The sequence below is a fragment of the Nannobrachium achirus genome (genome assembly GCF_963921795.1).
Source record: "Nannobrachium achirus genome assembly, chromosome: 23".
Lineage (NCBI taxonomy): Eukaryota > Metazoa > Chordata > Actinopteri > Myctophiformes > Myctophidae > Nannobrachium > Nannobrachium achirus.
This window is the reverse complement of record NC_137830.1, coordinates 49,291,495-49,312,680: the sequence shown is the minus strand read 5'-3', so window position 1 is coordinate 49,312,680 and position 21,186 is coordinate 49,291,495. Positions and strand designations below refer to the sequence as shown.

The window sequence follows — 21,186 nt, the reverse complement described above, 5'->3', positions numbered from 1 at the left end:
TATGGCCCCTCTGGAGTGAAGGTGGAAATATAGTGGCCCTCTGGAGTGAAGCGTGGAAATATAGTGGCCCTCTGGAGTGAAGGTGGAAATATAGTGGCCCTCTGGAGGTGAAGGTGGAAATATAGTGGCCCTGGAGTGAAGGTGGAAATATAGTGGAGGCCCTCTGGAGTGAAGGTGGAAATATAGTGGCCCTCTGGAGTGAAGGTGGAAGGATAATATAGTGGCCCTCTGGAGTGAAGGTGGAAATATAGTGGGCCCTTCTGGAGTGAAGGTGGAAATATAGTGGCCCGTCTGGAGTGAAGGTGGAAATATAGTGGCCCTCTGGAGTGAAGGTGGAAATATAGTGGCCCTCTGGAGTGAAGGTGGAAATATAGTGGCCCTCTGGAGTGAAGGTGGAAATATAGTGGCCCTCTGGAGTGAAGGTGGAAATATAGTGGCCCTCTGGAGTGAAGGTGGAAATATAGTGGCCCTCTGGAGTGAAGGTGGAAATATAGTGGCCCTCTGGAGTGAAGGTGGAAATATAGTGGCCCTCTGGAGTGAAGGTGGAAATATAGTGGCCCTCTGGAGTGAAGGTGGAAATATAGTGGCCCTCTGGAGTGAAGGTGGAAATATAGTGGCCCTCTGGAGTGAAGGTGGAAATATAGTGGCCCTCTGGAGTGAAGGTGGAAATATAGTGGCCCTCTGGAGTGAAGGTGGAAATATAGTGGCCCTCTGGAGTGAAGGTGGAAATATAGTGGCCCTCTGGAGTGAAGGTGGAAATATAGTGGCCCTCTGGAGTGAAGGTGGAAATATAGTGGCCCTCTGGAGTGAAGGTGGAAATATAGTGGCCCTCTGGAGTGAAGGTGGAAATATAGTGGCCCTCTGGAGTGAAGGTGGAAATATAGTGGCCCTCTGGAGTGAAGGTGGAAATATAGTGGCCCTCTGGAGTGAAGGTGGAAATATAGTGGCCCTCTGGAGTGAAGGTGGAAATATAGTGGCCCTCTGGAGTGAAGGTGGAAATATAGTGGCCCTCTGGAGTGAAGGTGGAAATATAGTGGCCCTCTGGAGTGAAGGTGGAAATATAGTGGCCCTCTGGAGTGAAGGTGGAAATATAGTGGCCCTCTGGAGTGAAGGTGGAAATATAGTGGCCCTCTGGAGTGAAGGTGGAAATATAGTGGCCCTCTGGAGTGAAGGTGGAAATATAGTGGCCCTCTGGAGTGAAGGTGGAAATATAGTGGCCCTCTGGAGTGAAGGTGGAAATATAGTGGCCCTCTGGAGTGAAGGTGGAAATATAGTGGCCCTCTGGAGTGAAGGTGGAAATATAGTGGCCCTCTGGAGTGAAGGTGGAAATATAGTGGCCCTCTGGAGTGAAGGTGGAAATATAGTGGCCCTCTGGAGTGAAGGTGGAAATATAGTGGCCCTCTGGAGTGAAGGTGGAAATATAGTGGCCCTCTGGAGTGAAGGTGGAAATATAGTGGCCCTCTGGAGTGAAGGTGGAAATATAGTGGCCCTCTGGAGTGAAGGTGGAAATATAGTGGCCCTCTGGAGTGAAGGTGGAAATATAGTGGCCCTCTGGAGTGAAGGTGGAAATATAGTGGCCCTCTGGAGTGAAGGTGGAAATATAGTGGCCCTCTGGAGTGAAGGTGGAAATATAGTGGCCCTCTGGAGTGAAGGTGGAAATATAGTGGCCCTCTGGAGTGAAGGTGGAAATATAGTGGCCCTCTGGAGTGAAGGTGGAAATATAGTGGCCCTCTGGAGTGAAGGTGGAAATATAGTGGCCCTCTGGAGTGAAGGTGGAAATATAGTGGCCATCTGGAGTGAAGGTGGAAATATAGTGGCCCTCTGGAGTGAAGGTGGAAATATAGTGGCCCTCTGGAGTGAAGGTGGAAATATAGTGGCCCTCTGGAGTGAAGGTGGAAATATAGTGGCCCTCTGGAGTGAAGGTGGAAATATAGTGGCCCTCTGGAGTGAAGGTGGAAATATAGTGGCCCTCTGGAGTGAAGGTGGAAATATAGTGGCCCTCTGGAGTGAAGGTGGAAATATAGTGGCCCTCTGGAGTGAAGGTGGAAATATAGTGGCCCTCTGGAGTGAAGGTGGAAATATAGTGGCCCTCTGGAGTGAAGGTGGAAATATAGTGGCCCTCTGGAGTGAAGGTGGAAATATAGTGGCCCTCTGGAGTGAAGGTGGAAATATAGTGGCCCTCTGGAGTGAAGGTGGAAATATAGTGGCCCTCTGGAGTGAAGGTGGAAATATAGTGGCCCTCTGGAGTGAAGGTGGAAATATAGTGGCCATCTGGAGTGAAGGTGGAAATATAGTGGCCCTCTGGAGTGAAGGTGGAAATATAGTGGCCCTCACCATCATCAAAGTTGCCCACCCCTGCCGTAGGAGGACGCCGACCATGCTGAAATACCCAGCAACGCGACAACAAAGTGTGTGTGTGTGTGTGTGTGTGTGTGTGTGTGTGTGTGTGTGTGTGTGTGTGTGTGTGTGTGTGTGTGTGTGTGTGTGTGTGTGTGTGTGTGTGTGTGTGTGTGTGTGTGTGTGTGTGTGTGTGTGTGTGTGTGTGTGTTACTATACTTGTGAGGGCCACATATTCCCATAAGTGTAGTAGAAATAGACATTGTGAGGACACCAGGCACGTGCACACAAAGGGGGCTTGAGCCCCTGCCCTTTTACCCGTCTGTAAAAAGTGCCCTCTCCAGACCATGAATGCAGTGTTTACCTTATGGTGAAAGAAATGCAAATGCCCCCTCTTTCCGTGCCATACCTGAAGGCAGCATTCAAGAGAATTGCCTTTTGTCCAAATTCTCCTGAGCATCTTATGTTGAAAGAATTGCCCTCTCTGTGTAGAAATCCATGCCGTTACGCCACATCTCCAGTATTCACTTGATTATGCTTAGTTCAGTGTTTGTATCAAGCACTGAAAATAGCCAACCTCACAATGTGTCGCAGCGCGACGCGTTTCCAAAAGGCCCTTTTAAAAATGTCAGCCCCCTAGCTGGGGACCACCTGGAACCCCTCAGGACCACTGGTGGTCCCCAGACCACTGGTTGAAAACCATTGGCCTACTATAGGTTGTGTGAAAGTATTGTGCACCGAAAATAGCGGATCTTTGAGCTCACAACAGCTTGCAAATCCACTTTTCAGAAAATCTCTGTCCTAAAATGTGTATGTGTGTGTGTGTGTGTGTGTGTGTGTGTGTGTGTGTGTGTGTGTGTGTGTGTGTGTGTGTGTGTGTGTGTGTGTGTGTGTGTGTGTACGTGTGTGTACGTGTGCGTGCGTACGTGTGTGTTTGTGTTAGTAGCGCACGTGCAGGAGATTAATATAATTATAATTTATCCAGTGCATTGTGTCGATACAGTTGAATGGTGTTTGATTTTTGAGGCTTCGTAATGACTGTAATTATGTTATGAAAACAAAATCCTGTGTCAATTTAATTCTGGGAGTGCGAACCGAATGGGCCCTTGCGGGTTGCGTTGCTGTGCATGATGGGTGCTTGAGAGTCTGAGAGAGAGCACTTGAATTTGATCAAGTGTCTCACTATGTTTTACCACAGAGTACAGTATATTGATTCTCACAATGCGCTGCTGATATGCAAATCATACAGCAGCAAGTGTCAATCTGTAAGACTTTGTCAGGAAGTGTACAATTCCCATCTATGGTATAGAACAGTGGTCTTCAACGGTTTCAGGCCAAGGACCCCTTAGTTCAGAGAGAGATGAAGCAGGGACCCCCACAACCTTTTCATAGATTCCATATAGTTTCATTGTTTGACAGCACAATCGTCAGTGTATTTTGGATACTTGTCAATTTGTAATAAACTTGACCTTTCATTCTGTACTTAGTCAGCTCTTTTTTCCCTATCCAAACCTCTTTGCCAATCTACAAGCTCACAACGCCTCGCGCTGCGAGGCGTTGTGATCTTGTAGATCGACTATTTTTGGCTAAAGTTCTCAGAATATGGACAGTAGGGTTCAAGTAGTTAATCTAAGAAAGAAGAAGTCACTCAAAGATTTGGAGGACCCCCTGTAGTAACTCTGAGGACCCCCCAGGGGTCCCGGACCCCCTGTTGAAGACCCTTGGTATAGAAAGTTTGTGAGTGCGACAGTGCATGCGTTCATGCGTGCGTGCGTGCGTGTGTGATTGCACATGCAGTCATACAAGCCTCGGAATCTCAGAATGAATGAAAGCTATGGAAGTGAAGTTGAGTTGAGAAATTGAGTCTAAGTTTGACTTAAATGTTCCCGTTTAGTTCACGACTTAAGCCCGGCTTATATAGACAGTACTATAACGTATGACGTATCGCAAAAATAGCAGATCTACAAACGCAATGCATTGCGAGTTGGAGAACAGCTTAGAATTGTAATGTTTATGTTTTCAATCTTTTTTGAAGCGGTGAAAACCGCTTCCAATGAATGGCTTTGTGTGTATCACGCCCATATATGGTCATTTCAGTCCAGAATGAACAGGCTTTTTCAAAAACAGAATGTCCGTTTAATTACCATATATGGTGATCTCAGTCCAGAATGAACAGGCTTTTTCAAAAACACAAAGTATGTTACCTTATGTCCATATATGGTCACTCCAGGCCAGAATGAACAGGTTTTTCCTGTCCCACAGAATGTCCGTTTAATTACCATATATGGTGATCTCAGTCCAGAATGAACAGGGTTTTTCAAAAACACAAAGTATGTTACCTTATGTCCATATATGGTCACTCCAGGCCAGAATGAACAGGTTTTTCCTGTCCCGTACGTGTAAAATATCAGTCCAGAATGAATAGGCTTTTTCAAAAAGCAAAATGTCGATGTCCCTCCCGGTTAGATGAATGGATACTTTGAGGATTGGTCAAGCTTCACATGATAATTTGGCCTTCAGGGTTTAAAATATGTAGTAAGCCACAAATACATTCAGAATAGAGGTTTTATCTGTCCACCGCTTCACTTCGAACCGAGGTTTGATTTTTACAAAATGTTCTCCTGCCGAGTGGGTGACATCACATGACATGCCCAAATTAGGAACTCCAGGTTGAAAGTGCCTCGTTTCCTGTTCATGGAAACAAGCAGACGGTCAGCACAGCTGACTGTCTAAGAATAACCATGTACAGTATGATAATGATGTACAGTATGATAATGATATCAGGGACGTGCTGGGCCCCTGATTCAGCCCAGGAAAAAGAGTTGGAGAGGCCCTCATTGCGCGCTATAGAGAGAGATCTCTCTTTATAGCGCTGCTGCTACTCAAAGATTTGCCATTTCAGATCATGACAAGTGACAAGCCAGTGGGCCAATTACTGTACATGAGTTATATTTCGTCGTTGTCGGGTGGAAGCCTTGTATGACTCAAAACCGTTTGTTTTGTATTTATCATTTTAAAAATGATTTAAACTAGTGAAAACACCAGATCTACAAGCGCACAATGCGCTTGTAGATCTGCTGTTTTCACTACTTTTGTGCAACGGCCTTGTATGATGAAGCAGGGCTTTGCTTTGCGAAAAAATGTATACATTTTTTTTTTTAAATAATTTTTATCCCACGATTTTGCAACCCCTTTTTCACCCAGTGCGAATTGTCTATGTAATCCTGGGCTCTGCTCTCCTTCTGCCGCGCCTGGGGAGACAACGGACTGACCTCATGCTTCCTTCAATGCATGAGTAGTCCAAGTTGTTTCTTTTCACCTGACAGTGGGGATTTCCCTGGGATGGACGTAGCGCGTGGAAGGAACACGTTATTCCAACCAGTTCCTTTCCCCTCCATCAAGCGCCCCGGCTGGCCAGGGGGAGGCATTATTGAGACCAGGATTACTGCATGTTTTTGTGAGGGTATCAACCCTAGGAGACACACGGGGAGAACATGCAAACTCCACACAGAAAGGCCCTATCGCCGACCCCACCTAGGGTGGACTGTACATTTTTTCCTAATGGCCGGCCGGGACCGGACCGGGAATGAACCAGCCGTTCGGGAGTTGTCTCGCTTTTCCCAATGGCCAGCACGTCCCTGAATGATAAACAGTATGCAAAAGGCTTAGGGACATTTCTGCTCCATTAGATTCTCATTAGTGGGTCAGCCAGGAATGTGTGGCGAATATGCCTCTCTTATTGACCTCCTAACTTATTATTGTTATCTTATTATGGTTGACCGGAGTTCCTCAGGGCTCTGTACTAGAGTCTTTTCTGTTTGCTGTTATTGTGGGAAAAGCTTTTGCGGGAAAGTAGCCGATCGACAAGCTGTGAGCTTGATGATCTGCTACTTTCCTGCGAAAGCATATGGAGATCACACACACACACACACACACACACACACACACACACACACACACACACACACACACACACACACACACACACACACACACACACACACACACACACACACACACACACACACACACACACACACAATATGGATGCTGGTTGGTTTGAGTGGTTAAAGGAGTAGTTCATTCCCAAAAATGACTTATTTTCAGTTATGCCAGAATCATTAATTTTGATGACCGTCGGAGATAAAAGTCTGTTTCCCAAACAGTGGGTCGGTCGGGGGACTCGGGATGATTGATTAGTAAGTAACTTCAAAAATAAATAAAAGACAAATCTAGATAATCTATCTATAAATGCGACAAATCTATGCGTGCGTGCACGCGTGTCTGTCTGTAATCTGCGTATCTCGAGAACCGTTCGTCCCACCGGCTTCAGATTCGGCACGTGCGTTCCCCGCCGCGGCGCGGAGTGCAGTGCCGGGCCTCGACCGACAGTACTGACCAATGCAAATCTGTGTCACTTTGAACCACTTTAAAGTTGTACCATGTAACTTTTTTTATAAAACAAATCTTAAAATTGTCCTAACTGTTAAATCGCTAAAGTTTTAGAACCCCCACTCCGTTATTTTCAGCTTCTGAAGCCTTCTCTTTATATGTTTTCTATGATCCTGGCCGTGGACCGGATTTCGCGCCAAAATGACGTAATCTGCATCATCTGTATACGTTGTGTATACGTTGCCCAATCACATCGCCGATCATGCACACATGGTACACTACCGGCCAATCACAGCGCATCTTGAAGTGGGGTCGCCATATTTGTAGTCGCCCGTGTGTCTCTTTACTCAAAAGGTAATCTCGCCTACCAGGCAGGGTGAAGTAGTCCGTTTCTCCGGAATGCCTGAACGCACAGGAACCAGGGACCCCTCTAAAGATAGCTCTCGGCGTTGTGGAGGCAGACGCGGGGGTGTGAAGGTACGAAAAACGGGCGAAAGACGCGAACGCGACCGCGGTTTGCTATAGGGCTACTGACCACTAGTTGAGCATCTTACACAGTATAGCTTTAACCATTATTTATGACCCGCTCATCAAATTATTATCTCAGGAATGCAACTAAAACATGTGAACTATTCCTTTATACTCCCATTTATACTTGGTTGTGCGGTGTGCCGGTGGTGTCGCGTACCGAAAATAGCTGAGGTTGTAGATCTGCTATTTCTGGCATGCAGGCATTGGCTTCCTGTGAGAGTTGTTCTCCCCAAACCCTTTGAACTCCCTGCGCTCTGCGTAAGATTATGCAAATGGAAGAATGGAGAGTCATCATTTTTCAACGAGCGCGGGGCGCAGGCTGTTCTCTCCTTTTCATAAAGAAGACGTTAATCTCCTCGGGTCTTCACCGTTCCCCTCCCCCGGTGGTTTGTGGGATTGATGTGCGAGGATCGCGGGATGGCGTTACTGCAAGGGTCTTCTTCAACGGGGGGTCCGGGACCCCTAGGGGGTCCTCAGAGTTACTACCAGGGGTCCTCCAAATCTTTTGAGTGATAGAAACTTTTTTCTCCTTTTTTTTATATTAACCACTTGAACCCCAGCGTCCATAATATATTCTGAGAACTTTAGCCAAAAATAGCAGACCTACAAGCTCACAACGCCTCGCAGCGTTGTGAGCTTGTAGATCGGCTATTTTTGGCAAAGAGGTTTGGTGTAGAGGGGGAAAAGAGCAGACTAAGTACAGAGTGAAAGGTCAAGTTTATTGAGTATTGACGGTTCAAGTGGTTAAATATATGAAAACACAAATGGACATGAATCCAAAATACACTGATGATCGTGCTGTCAAACAATGAAACTATATGGAATCTATGAAGAGGTTGTGGGGGTCCCTGCTTCATTTCTCTCTCTCTCTCAACTAAGGGGTCCTTAGCCTGAAAACGTTGAAGACCCCTGCGTTATCTGTTAACCTGTAATGAGCATTGTGTCAGTCTTACTGAGAAACCATGCTTATGAACGTGTGTGTGTCTCTGTGTGTATGTTGCAGGTACTGAAGATCAGCCACACAGGACACAGGAAACGGATCTTGGCGTCGCTGGGTGACAGACTACACGAGGACACGCCACAGAAGCCTCCACGGGCCATCTCGCTTAGGGTGAGTCTTTAGGGAAGCACACACTGAACGCGGACAGCTGCGCAGCATCGCGTCGCGGTATCGACGCACGTTAAGTGCCGCGCGGTAATCCCAACTGGATGCGGCGCGCTGCCACACAGCACATCCATTTCCCCCGGTGGGGAGAACCATGGGAGAACATGTTCACCGCGCGGCAACGCTGGAAAAATAGAACAGCAGCGTATCGGCGCGGCAGGCGGGGCGGCAGACACGCGGCTGCGCGCGTCTGACGACGCCGGTGTGGGCCGATCTACAGCTTGTAGATCGGCTATTTTCAGCACGCAACACCTGAGAGCAACCAAACATAAAATGACTCACTTCTCCACTAGTCCCTCCCTAACGTTTTGGTCTAGTTTTTAATTAGTTGGCAGCTTAGTTTTTATTTCATTTATATTTAATTTGTATTTCGTTTTCGTCAGTGAAAAGAACACAGTCAATAATTTTTCGTCACATTATTAGTTTACAAAATCAACACTGTTGTGTGCAGGGCCCGGCTGGGACACAAATCTGGCCCTGGCGTCTTGGCGCAGACCGGCCCACCGCAACCGGCGCGAAACCGAACATAGAAGATCTAGACATACAAGCCCACCACGCGTTGAGGCAGCGGCGCGTTGTGGGCTTGCATATCAGCTGTTTTCTGTTTGGGTGGAACTCCTGGACCACAGTAGCCTGTGATTGGGGGCGGGGCTACTAGGCCGGTATTCAGATGATAGACAAGTCAGTGGGCCAATCGTGTGATGTCTCTCTGCTTTGTGGGCCTGTGGTACAGAACTTAGTGGCCGTCCAGCCTGAAAATTACTGTAATTATCCTAAAATGTTGTCAAAGATTAAAAAAATATATATATTGTTTTTTATCATTTTTATTTTTGGGGGCCCTCTGGCCCACAGGCCCACTTGTATAGTCGACCCACCGGGCATATGCCCGGTATACCAGATGCCCAGTCCACCCCTGTTTGTGTGTGTGTATGTGTGTGTGTGTGTGTGTGTGCGTACAGTTTGTACATCTGTGTGTGTGCGTGCGCTTACAGGTGTTATCCAAAGCACGCGGGAACGTTGCAACGAAACCGTAACACAGAGATTAATCACCGCGGTCTTTTCCCCAAGCGGCTGCAACGGTCCCACGGCCACCGGGGGAACTCTCTGCTACTGCTGTAGCTAAAACCCAACTGATTAGCCAGGTCTCCTGGGCGGCGGACACGAAATGGCCGACGACGCGCTGCGGTTGCCTGCCTTCCTTCCCTTCCCAGATAGTAATCACGAGCGACTGGCGTTGCGCGCTAATGTTCTTTTAACCCACGTAGACCCGGCCGGAACGCGTTATTATTACACATAACTTTAATCATTATTTTATGCTTTAGCTATTCAAAAATAGCAGATATACAAGCTCACAGCGCGGCACCGAGTGCCGCGCTGCGAGCTTGTAGATCTGCTATTTTTGAAAAATCGTGACACAATTTGTGCAATTAAGTCTTCGAAATATATCGACCCAATTCTATAATGTCTTCTAAATCCTTTTTCTAAAATCAGTGGTTCTAAAACGTTTTCACGTCAAGGACCCCCAAAAATGTATTTGGCCACGGACCCCCATCTCAAAATATTATTTATCAGGGACCCCCCAGAAGCAAATTTTTGAGTTTACGAATGATTTACTAAATTACATGTATTTGGCCACGGCACCCCATCTCAAAATATTAATATTTATCAGCGACCCCCCCCCCCCCCCCCCATGCAGAAGCAAATATTTGAGTTACAAATGTTCACAATATACGGTATATTCAAAGATTTGCACAAATGTTCATGATAAAAAAAAACAAAAAACAATAGCAGATCTACAAGATCCACAGATCTTGTATATAGATAGATAAAGCATAATTTAACGGTTGAAGCGGTTCAAGTCTTATAATGCGATACGGATCTGCGTTTCCGGGCTAAACGGGTTAACAGCCTCTGGCTCCCCGTGCGGCCCCTGGGGGCCACGGAAAGGCCTCGCCTCCTGGGAGTCAATTTGACGTGTCTGCCAGGTTGGAGTGGGCTCCGCTCCGCTCCGGCCTCCAAAGAACAACAAATGAGCACAGGCAGTGACAGGCAGCTGAAGACAGCAACGGCAAAACATGCTGGGAAGACCAGGGTTTGAACGATGACGACACCGCCTTTCAAGAGACTGAAATCCTTTCACAGTTCCATGCGGCAGGCAGTGGCGTAACAAGGGCGGGGGGAGTGGGACTGAGTTACTAGGGCCCATTATTATTAATAGCATATATACAAGCTCACAGCGCGGCACCGAGTGCCGCGCTGTGAGCTTGTAGATCTGCAATTTTTGGAAAAGTCGTGAAAATGTGTGCAAATCTTTGAATATGTGTATTTTTTTTAGCAAACATTTCACTCAAAATTTGCTTCTGGGGGGGGGGGGGGGTCACTGGAACTAAATATTTTGAGATGGGGGTCCGTGGACAAATACATATCATTTTGGGGGTCCTTCACAAAGACTTGTTCAAGATTTTTCAATAGTTAAAGCACAAAACAATGTGTTCCCAGTCTGAATGGGTTAAACCCCCTCCCCCTATGAAGAACATTCGTGGGGGCCGCAGTGAACCCAGGGCCCAGAATTTGGTGCGACCCCCCTACCCACCCCTACCCTGCCACCCCTACCCACCCCTACCCACCCCTACCCACCCCTACCCACCCCTACCCACCCCTACCCTGCCAGCAGGATCCTACTGAGTGCTGCTGACATGAACCGCTCGTGATTACAAATAGGCCCGTGGCAGATTTCAGACTCGTTAAAATGTCCGCTGTATCAAGACAAAAGTTTGCCCAATTTCTCTGCTTCATCGACAGAAATAATTGACCATTTGTGACACTGGGGCAGTCATTTTGGAAGCCACTACTTTAGACCACAGCTGAAATTACTTTTTTTTTTTAATGTGATAAAGCCACAAAAGCATGTCATAAATATCAGGCTACATTTCACTTAAACGCCAGAGCTTAACTCTGCATGTAAATAAGACTTTTTTTTAATTAATGTGAGAGATCGGGACATAATTCTTTTGGTCCTCCCAAATTTAGAACTTGAATACCTCAAAAGTAGTATTTCAGCATGGCATCATTCTATAAGCCATATCTTCAAAACTGTTGGGTCAATCTCCACAACTAATATATAATTTTGTAGCTATGATTCCCAGCTTTCAAATGAAATTAAAAAATGAAAATGAAAAAAAAAAGAAAATTCAATGACTAGCCGTCAGCCGCGCTGGGACACATTTTGTCAGCCTTCTGGTTGGTCCCTGACTGACCAACCAGCAGGCTCTTTCTGCCTTGTTCTGCCCTGGTTCCGCCTTATTTGGTTGTTTATGTTGAATTTGCTAAAACATATTTTTTTCAAGCCTTGTATAAAAGATGGATGCTGTGCCACTCAACCATTAGAAAGTTTAATTAAAATTTGAAAAAAAAAATTTTTTGAATTATTACCAGCCTCCTCCTTCTGATTATGAAGCTCGTTCCGCTGCTCATGGGTGTAACACGTGTGTCACATGATGATGTGACTCTGTGGGGCGTACTGGTAACCGGAATAGATTGAGCGTTAGCTGTCCACTTCATCACAACGTGGCCCACTTCAATTCCAGGCTGGATACCTGTGTTGCCTCATGCTGTCTCTCTACAGTCCAACACTCTCATAGGAGGGTGGCAAATAAAAGTGATGATATTAGGAAAACCTTCGTTATTCGATAACGTTGTTGAATACCTCGATATCGATATTACTCACGTTAGTAAAAACAATTGCATTATATTGTGTTTTTAATGTTTTTTTCTGCTTTAGGTCCACTGCCTGCCTAACTTAATAGCATATCCAAGCATGCACACTGCACATATTTCTATTTTCAATGGTTTTATTGAAATAACCACACCTGGTTACAGATTTTTTTGCATGTGCTACGTGCATGCATAGTGTGTCTGTTAATGAAATTGACACAAAAACCAATACCTCATTTCAAGCCGTCTTCGTCGATATACAGTATACCTCGGCTCGCACGTTGATACCTCCATATACGTAGGTACATTATATTACCCAGCCTTAGTATGCACATAATGCACATAAACATTATGTGCAGTAACGTTTAGCAGTGACTGATGCGTCACATTAGCAGGTGACGAATGAGTCCTCTCACCACCTTTCTCCCCCCCCCCCCTCCCCCGTCCCCTTGCAGGAGCCCGGTGGTAACCACACCCCCCCTCAGCTCAGCCCGTCGGTGGGCCAGCAGGCGGCCTACACGGCAGCGGGGGTCCCCGGGGGGTCCCTGGACGTGCAGCACCTCATCATGCAGGCGGACGCGCGGCGCCTGCGGCAGCGCAGCAACGACAACTACTTCGAGGACGTGCCGCGCAGCAAGCTGGAGCGACAGATGGCCCAAGTCAGCATGGTGAGGGGGGGGGGGGGGGGAGGGAGGGGGGGAAGGGGGGAGAGAGAGAGAGAGATGGAGTCAGGGTCGTCACAAGGGGGGGAAAAGTGGGGCTGAGTTACCAGGGCCCAAGGTGGAGGGGCCTTAATTATTTTATACTTTAGCTATTGAAAAATAGCAGATATACAAGCTCACAGCGCGGCTATTTTTGAAAAGATGTGAAAATGTGTGCAAATCTTTGAATATATGTATTTTTTTTTTTAACTAAACAAAAATTTTGCTTCTGTGGGGTCCCTGGAACTAAATATTTTGAGGTGGGGGTCCGTGGCCAAATACATGTCATGTTGGGGGTCCTTCACCTAAAAAGGTTTGAGCATCACTGACATACAAACATCTTTTTCTTCTTTAGAAGACATTTATGGATTCGAGTCAAAAATACCTGCACAAATTTTCACGATTTTTTTAATAGATACTTGTTTATCTGCTATTTTTCAATGGTTAAAACACATAATAATGCATAATAATGCGTTCCCATTCATGGGGGGCCCACAGTGAATCCTTGTACCCAGGGCCCAGAATGTAGTGTGACACCCCTGGATGGAGTCAGGCATGCAGAGGGAGCAGAGGGACAATGTGTGGAGGTTTAAATATGAATCCACGTTAATTGGGTGCAAATAGCAGATCTACAGAACTTATATCCGCAATTCTCGCCAAAAATATATAATGTTTATCGGGAAAAGGGAGACCTGGTTTATTCCGTGCTGGGGGAAAATGAAAGAGGAATAGGCGGCTTACGAGTGGGACCACTAATCTGATGTTATGATAGCCTAGAGCAGCTAGACTGTGGGGCGGCATAGCTCAGGGGTAGAGAAACCGTTATTAGAGCACGAAGGGTTCCCGAAGGGTTCCCAGTTCGAATCCGGGCTCCCCCTGAGTTAATGTCGAAGAGTCCTTGAGCAAGACTCTGAACCCCTAATTGCTCCTGGTGAGCAGGTTGGTGCCTTGCATGGTTTCCTCCGCCACCGGTGAATGTGTGCGTGAATGGGTGAATGTAATGCACAATCTATGTAGAGCGCCTTGGATAAAAGTGCTATATATGCACCATTTACCATTTAGACTATCTGCCATTGGCAACAGATAGGGTCTAGCCCTGCTCGGCACTGGACACTTTTCTCAGCACCCAAGCTGTGAGCCCAAATATGCAAATGCGGGGCGGGCGTATCACCTTTGTGCTACTCTGATTGGTTGTAGGGGAGGGTGTATCACCTTTTCTGTTACGTTCCAGTGTTCGTATCGTTCCACTTTGGTTGTTGAGTTCCACTTTGTTTCTTAGGTTCCTTGTGGGTTTTTCAGTGTGATATTGTCTGGCGATTCAAGGCTAATGTTATGAAGTCCATGAGCCTTGGGCCTAGTATAGACCTTAAGGGTAAACTAGGGTGTAAATGGTTAAATCAGGAGGGTGGAGAGGATCAAAATTAGATGGATTCATTACAATCAAGTATGTTTTTTTCCTTTTTGCTTGGCTAATTAGTTTTTAAGGGTTCTAATGGTATTTCAGCATTTCATTGATCTTTCAAACAAGGCGTCCTCGGTTCCAAAACAATGTAATTTATGTTTAACATTCATCAGCCTGGTGTAATTACAGAACATGTCTTCTATCGATGAAGCTTTAATAGTATTTGTGTACCCTAGTGTGACGATTTAGTGCTTTTGTTTTCATCTTCTTTGTAAATGAGGATTGATCATTGTATGAGAGATTGCAGCACAGCGAAAACCCTTTTTATCTGTTAGCCAAACACATTTTTTTAATTAACTCGTTTATACCTGATGCAACATGCACAGGTAATCACTCTTAGACCTTTTTGCTGATGCAACGTGGAACTCATTTTAGATGCTTTTTATTTATTTTTTATTTTTTTAATGAACATTAGGGAAATTGAAAGTAGTTGTCTGTAAAAGCCCAAGATTTAAGCATCTCAAATGTTTTTTTTTTTTGTTTTTAGTTTTTTTTTAAAAATGTATTTCATGTTCCTATCTGCTTACAGAGGCTGAGAAATACATTATTAGTGAGTTTTGGCAACTCTGTCCAGTTTTCCAGAAAACCCAGAGGTTTTAGGAGCTTTATAAAAATGCCTCAGGTTTTTAAAATGGTGATTTTAGAATTGGCCTCAGGTCCAAAAGCCAGGCTTGACTTCTACTCTTTGACTACATTGACCAGAGTATTCTTGTTTGGGATGAGGAGGGACTCGTTACCAATGCTGAGATGTAGTCTAAGACTTAGAAATGTCCATCTAGTCGGGGGCCTTAGGTAGATAGAATGGTAATTTCGTGCCAATCAGTCTAAATGCGTCAAATTGTGCACAGATGTAGCCCAGGCCATGCTCTAATGATTTAGCGAGTCTGCGACCTTCGGGGTAGCCACAGCGGCCAAATCAAGTTGGGCTCCCATCGACTTTCTATACAGGAGGAAAATACCCCGAAAAACATATTTTTTCTGGGTAAGTATAGGATGTGACGGGTCGAACTAGGGGTTTGTCATGATGCTGAATCCATTGCAAGCATTTGTTTTGCACAAAAAACATTCCTTGGGCTATAAATGGCACCAGAACACGATGGTTTAGTGATGAGTCATCACTTTTCACAGTTTTGTGGTCATTTTCTGGGGCCTGATTAGCACAAAAGAAAACCCTAAGGCCTCCGACTAATCTTAAAAGAAATTGTGCCCCATACTGTAACTTGTAACATGTGTGCATTGCTCTCTGGTTGATTATAGCACATAAAAGACTATGCAGGTCAAGGGTTATACCTATAGCATGTGAAGACGTTAAGACATTGAATGAAACTCATTATGTACTATCTCACTTCATGTCATATTAACACTGGGTTGAAATAGAAAATAACTGGCAGATATAAATCCTTGTGTCATGTGATCAAGATGGATCCGTCACATTTCTCAGGAATCATTACGATAGGCCAGGGTTCCCCAAATAGTTTTCCCCCAGGTCCGAATCATGTCTAGGGTACCAAGCAGAGGGCCACAACATTGAATTATGTCTAGGGTACCAAGCAGAGGGCCACAACATTGAATCATGTCTAGGGTACCAAGCAGAGGGCCACAACATTGAATTATGTCTAGGGTACCAAGCAGAGGGCCACAACATTGAATCATGTCTAGGGTACCAAGCAGAGGGCCACAACATTGAATCATGTCTAGGGTACCAAGCAGAGGGCCACAACATTGAATCATGTCTAGGGTACCAAGCAGAGGGCCACAACATTGAATTATGTCTAGGGTACCAAGCAGAGGGCCACAACATTGAATCATGTCTAGGGTACCAAGCAGAGGGCCACAACATTGAATTATGTCTAGGGTACCAAGCAGAGGGCCACAACATTGAATCATGTCTAGGGTACCAAGCAGAGGGCCACAACATTGAATCATGTCTAGGGTACCAAGCAGAGGGCCACAACATTGAATTATGTCTAGGGTACCAAGCAGAGGGCCACAACATTGAATCATGTCTAGGGTACCAAGCAGAGGGCCACAACATTGAATTATGTCTAGGGTACCAAGCCGAGGGCCACAACATTGAATCATGTCTAGGGTACCAAGCAGAGGGCCACAACATTGAATCATGTCTAGGGTACCAAGCAGAGGGCCACAACATTGAATCATGTCTAGGGTACCAAGCAGAGGGCCACAACATTGAATTATGTCTAGGGTACCAAGCAGAGGGCCACAACATTGAATCATGTCTAGGGTACCAAGCAGAGGGCCACAACATTGAATCATGTCTAGGGTACCAAGCAGAGGGCCACAACATTGAATCATGTCTAGGGTACCAAGCAGAGGGCCACAACATTGAATCATGTCTAGGGTACCAAGCAGAGGGCCACAACATTGAATTATGTCTAGGGTACCAAGCAGAGGGCCACAACATTGAATCATGTCTAGGGTACCAAGCAGAGGGCCACAGCATTGAATTATGTCTAGGGTACCAAGCAGAGGGCCACAACATTGAATCATGTCTAGGGTACCAAGCAGAGGGCCACAACATTGAATCATGTCTAGGGTACCAAGCAGAGGGCCACAACATTGAATCATGTCTAGGGTACCAAGCAGAGGGCCACAACATTGAATTATGTCTAGGGTACCAAGCAGAGGGCCACAACATTGAATCATGTCTAGGGTACCAAGCAGAGGGCCACAGCATTGAATTATGTCTAGGGTACCAAGCAGAGGGCCACAACATTGAATCATGTCTAGGGTACCAAGCAGAGGGCCACAACATTGAATCATGTCTAGGGTACCAAGCAGAGGGCCACAACATTGAATCATGTCTAGGGTACCAAGCAGAGGGCCACAGCATTGAATTATGTCTAGGGTACCAAGCAGAGGGCCACAACATTGAATCATGTCTAGGGTACCAAGCAGAGGGCCACAACATTGAATCATGTCTAGGGTACCAAGCAGAGGGCCACAGCATTGAATTATGTCTAGGGTACCAAGCAGAGGGCCACAGCATTGAATTATGTCTAGGGTACCAAGCAGAGGGCCACAACATTGAATCATGTCTAGGGTACCAAGCAGAGGGCCACAGCATTGAATTATGTCTAGGGTACCAAGCAGAGGGCCACAGCATTGAATCATGTCTAGGGTACCAAGCAGAGGGCCACAACATTGAATCATGTCTAGGGTACCAAGCAGAGGGCCACAACATTGAATCATGTCTAGGGTACCAAGCAGAGGGCCACAACATTGAATTATGTCTAGGGTACCAAGCAGAGGGCCACAACATTGAATTATGTCTAGGGTACCAAGCAGAGGGCCACAGCATTGAATTATGTCTAGGGTACCAAGCAGAGGGCCACAGCATTGAACTATGTCTAGGGTACCAAGCAGAGGGCCACAACATTGAACTATGTCTAGGGTACCAAGCAGAGGGCCACAACATTGAATCATGTCTAGGGTACCAAGCAGAGGGCCACAGCATTGAACTATGTCTAGGGTACCAAGCAGAGGGCCACAACATTGAATCATGTCTAGGGTACCAAGCAGAGGGCCACAACATTGAATCATGTCTAGGGTACCAAGCAGAGGGCCACAACATTGAATCATGTCTAGGGTACCAAGCAGAGGGCCACAGCATTGAACTATGTCTAGGGTACCAAGCAGAGGGCCACAACATTGAATCATGTCTAGGGTACCAAGCAGAGGGCCACAACATTGAATTATGTCTAGGGTACCAAGCAGAGGGCCACAACATTGAATTATGTCTAGGGTACCAAGCCGAGGGCCACAGCATTGAATTATGTCTAGGGTACCAAGCAGAGGGCCACAACATTGAATCATGTCTAGGGTACCAAGCAGAGGGCCACAGCATTGAACTATGTCTAGGGTACCAAGCAGAGGGCCACAACATTGAATCATGTCTAGGGTACCAAGCAGAGGGCCACAACATTGAATTATGTCTAGGGTACCAAGCAGAGGGCCACAACATTGAATTATGTCTAGGGTACCAAGCCGAGGGCCACAACATTGAATTATGTCTAGGGTACCAAGCAGAGGGCCACAACATTGAATTATGTCTAGGGTACCAAGCAGAGGGTCACAACATTGAATTATGTCTAGGGTACCAAGCAGAGGGCCACAACATTGAATTATGTCTAGGGTACCAAGCAGAGGGCCACAACATTGAATCATGTCTAGGGTACCAAGCAGAGGGCCACAACATTGAATCATGTCTAGGGTACCAAGCAGAGGGCCACAACATTGAATTATGTCTAGGGTACCAAGCAGAGGGCCACAACATTGAATTATGTCTAGGGTACCAAGCAGAGGGCCACAACATTGAATTATGTCTAGGGTACCAAGCAGAGGGCCACAACATTGAATTATGTCTAGGGTACCAAGCAGAGGGCCACAACATTGAATTATGTCTAGGGTACCAAGCAGAGGGCCACAACATTGAATTATGTCTAGGGTACCAAGCAGAGGGCCACAACATTGAATTATGTCTAGGGTACCAAGCAGAGGGCCACAACATTGAATCATGTCTAGGGTACCAAGCAGAGGGCCACAACATTGAATCATGTCTAGGGTACCAAGCAGAGGGCCACAACATTGAATTATGTCTTGGGTACCAAGCAGAGGGCCACAACATTGAATTATGTCTAGGGTACCAAGCAGAGGGCCACAACATTGAATTATGTCTAGGGTACCAAGCAGAGGGCCACAACATTGAATTATGTCTAGGGTACCAAGCAGAGGGCCACAACATTGAATTATGTCTAGGGTACCAAGCAGAGGGCCACAACATTGAATTATGTCTAGGGTACCAAGCAGAGGGCCACAACATTGAATTATGTCTAGGGTACCAAGCAGAGGGCCACAACATTGAATCATGTCTAGGGTACCAAGCAGAGGGCCACAACATTGAATCATGTCTAGGGTACCAAGCAGAGGGCCACAACATTGAATCATGTCTAGGGTACCAAGCAGAGGGCCACAACATTGAATTATGTCTAGGGTACCAAGCAGAGGGCCACAACATTGAATTATGTCTAGGGTACCAAGCAGAGGGCCACAACATTGAATTATGTCTAGGGTACCAAGCAGAGGGCCACAACATTGAATCATGTCTAGGGTACCAAGCAGAGGGCCACAACATTGAATCATGTCTAGGGTACCAAGCAGAGGGCCACAACATTGAATTATGTCTAGGGTACCAAGCAGAGGGCCACAACATTGAATTATGTCTAGGGTACCAAGCAGAGGGCCACAACATTGAATTATGTCTAGGGTACCAAGCAGAGGGCCACAACATTGAATTATGTCTAGGGTACCAAGCAGAGGGCCACAACATTGAATTATGTCTAGGGTACCAAGCAGAGGGCCACAACATTGAATTATGTCTAGGGTACCAAGCAGAGGGCCACAACATTGAATTATGTCTAGGGTACCAAGCAGAGGGCCACAACATTGAATCATGTCTAGGGTACCAAGCAGAGGGCCACAACATTGAATCATGTCTAGGGTACCAAGCAGAGGGCCACAACATTGAATTATGTCTAGGGTACCAAGCAGAGGGCCACAACATTGAATTATGTCTAGGGTACCAAGCAGAGGGCCACAACATTGAATTATGTCTAGGGTACCAAGCAGAGGGCCACAACATTGAATTATGTCTAGGGTACCAAGCAGAGGGCCACAACATTGAATTATGTCTAGGGTACCAAGCAGAGGGCCACAACATTGAATTATGTCTAGGGTACCAAGCAGAGGGCCACAACATTGAATTATGTCTAGGGTACCAAGCAGAGGGCCACAACATTGAATCATGTCTAGGGTACCAAGCAGAGGGCCACAACATTGAATCATGTCTAGGGTACCAAGCAGAGGGCCACAACATTGAATTATGTCTAGGGTACCAAGCAGAGGGCCACAACATTGAATTATGTCTAGGGTAACAAGCAGAGGGCCACAACATTGAATTATGTCTAGGGTACCAAGCAGAGGGCCACAACATTGAATTATGTCTAGGGTACCAAGCAGAGGGCCACAACATTGAATTATGTCTAGGGTACCAAGCAGAGGGCCACAACATTGAATCATGTCTAGGGTACCAAGCAGAGGGCCACAACATTGAATCATGTCTAGGGTACCAAGCAGAGGGCCACAACATTGAATTATGTCTAGGGTACCAAGCAGAGGGCCACAACATTGAATTATGTCTAGGGTACCAAGCAGAGGGCCACAACATTGAATTATGTCTAGGGTACCAAGCAGAGGGCCACAACATTGAATCATGTCTAGGGTACCAAGCAGAGGGCCACAGCATTGCAGGGGGCGACGGTGGCGTTTCCGCTACTCCAGCAACAGTTCAGATATCGTCACTGTCGGGCAGAAACCTCGTATCTCCAAGTTTCACCACGTTTTTTGGTAAAGCAAAGCCCTGCTTCATCATACAAGATCGTCACACAAAACTAGAGAAAACAGCAGATCTACAAGCACACAACGCCTCGCATCGCGAGGCGTTGTGTCCTTGTAGATTGGCTGTTTTCACTAGTTTAGTACATTTTTTAGATGATAAATACAAAACGAACGGTCTTGGACATACAAGGTTTCCACCTGACAACGACGATATACTAGTGTTGTTGTTGCTCTTATACTACCATTATTACTGGGGTTGGTGGGGGCCAGACAGTAGCCCCCCGCGGGCCGCCTATTGGGGAACCCTGCGATAGGCTATGATCGACTTTTGCCGGCCCTGGGTAGCCAACCTGGCCTGGCGGAGATCTGCCCTCCGAGGAGTGCACTTTTCTAGATGTAGCCACATTTCCTTTTCTCTGTGAAAGTTTCCATCGTTCAAATTCTGCTTAAATAGCTCGTGACTTTGA

At 46.3% G+C, this 21,186-nt stretch overlaps 1 protein-coding gene across 2 annotated transcripts in view; it reads left to right on the top strand.

Moving 5' to 3' along the window:
- LOC308309193 (ankyrin repeat and sterile alpha motif domain-containing protein 1B-like) overlaps positions 1-21,186 on the top strand; it is a gene marked incomplete at its 5' end in the record, with an annotated part of 162,184 nt that overhangs the window by 89,394 nt on the left and 51,604 nt on the right. For both annotated transcript variants that reach the window (XM_080754684.1, XM_080754683.1), the window contains 2 exons: positions 8,264-8,371; positions 12,595-12,807. In XM_080754684.1, the coding sequence (XP_080610810.1) occupies positions 8,264-8,371; positions 12,595-12,807 (321 nt within the window). The remainder of the gene's footprint in view (positions 1-8,263; positions 8,372-12,594; positions 12,808-21,186) is intronic.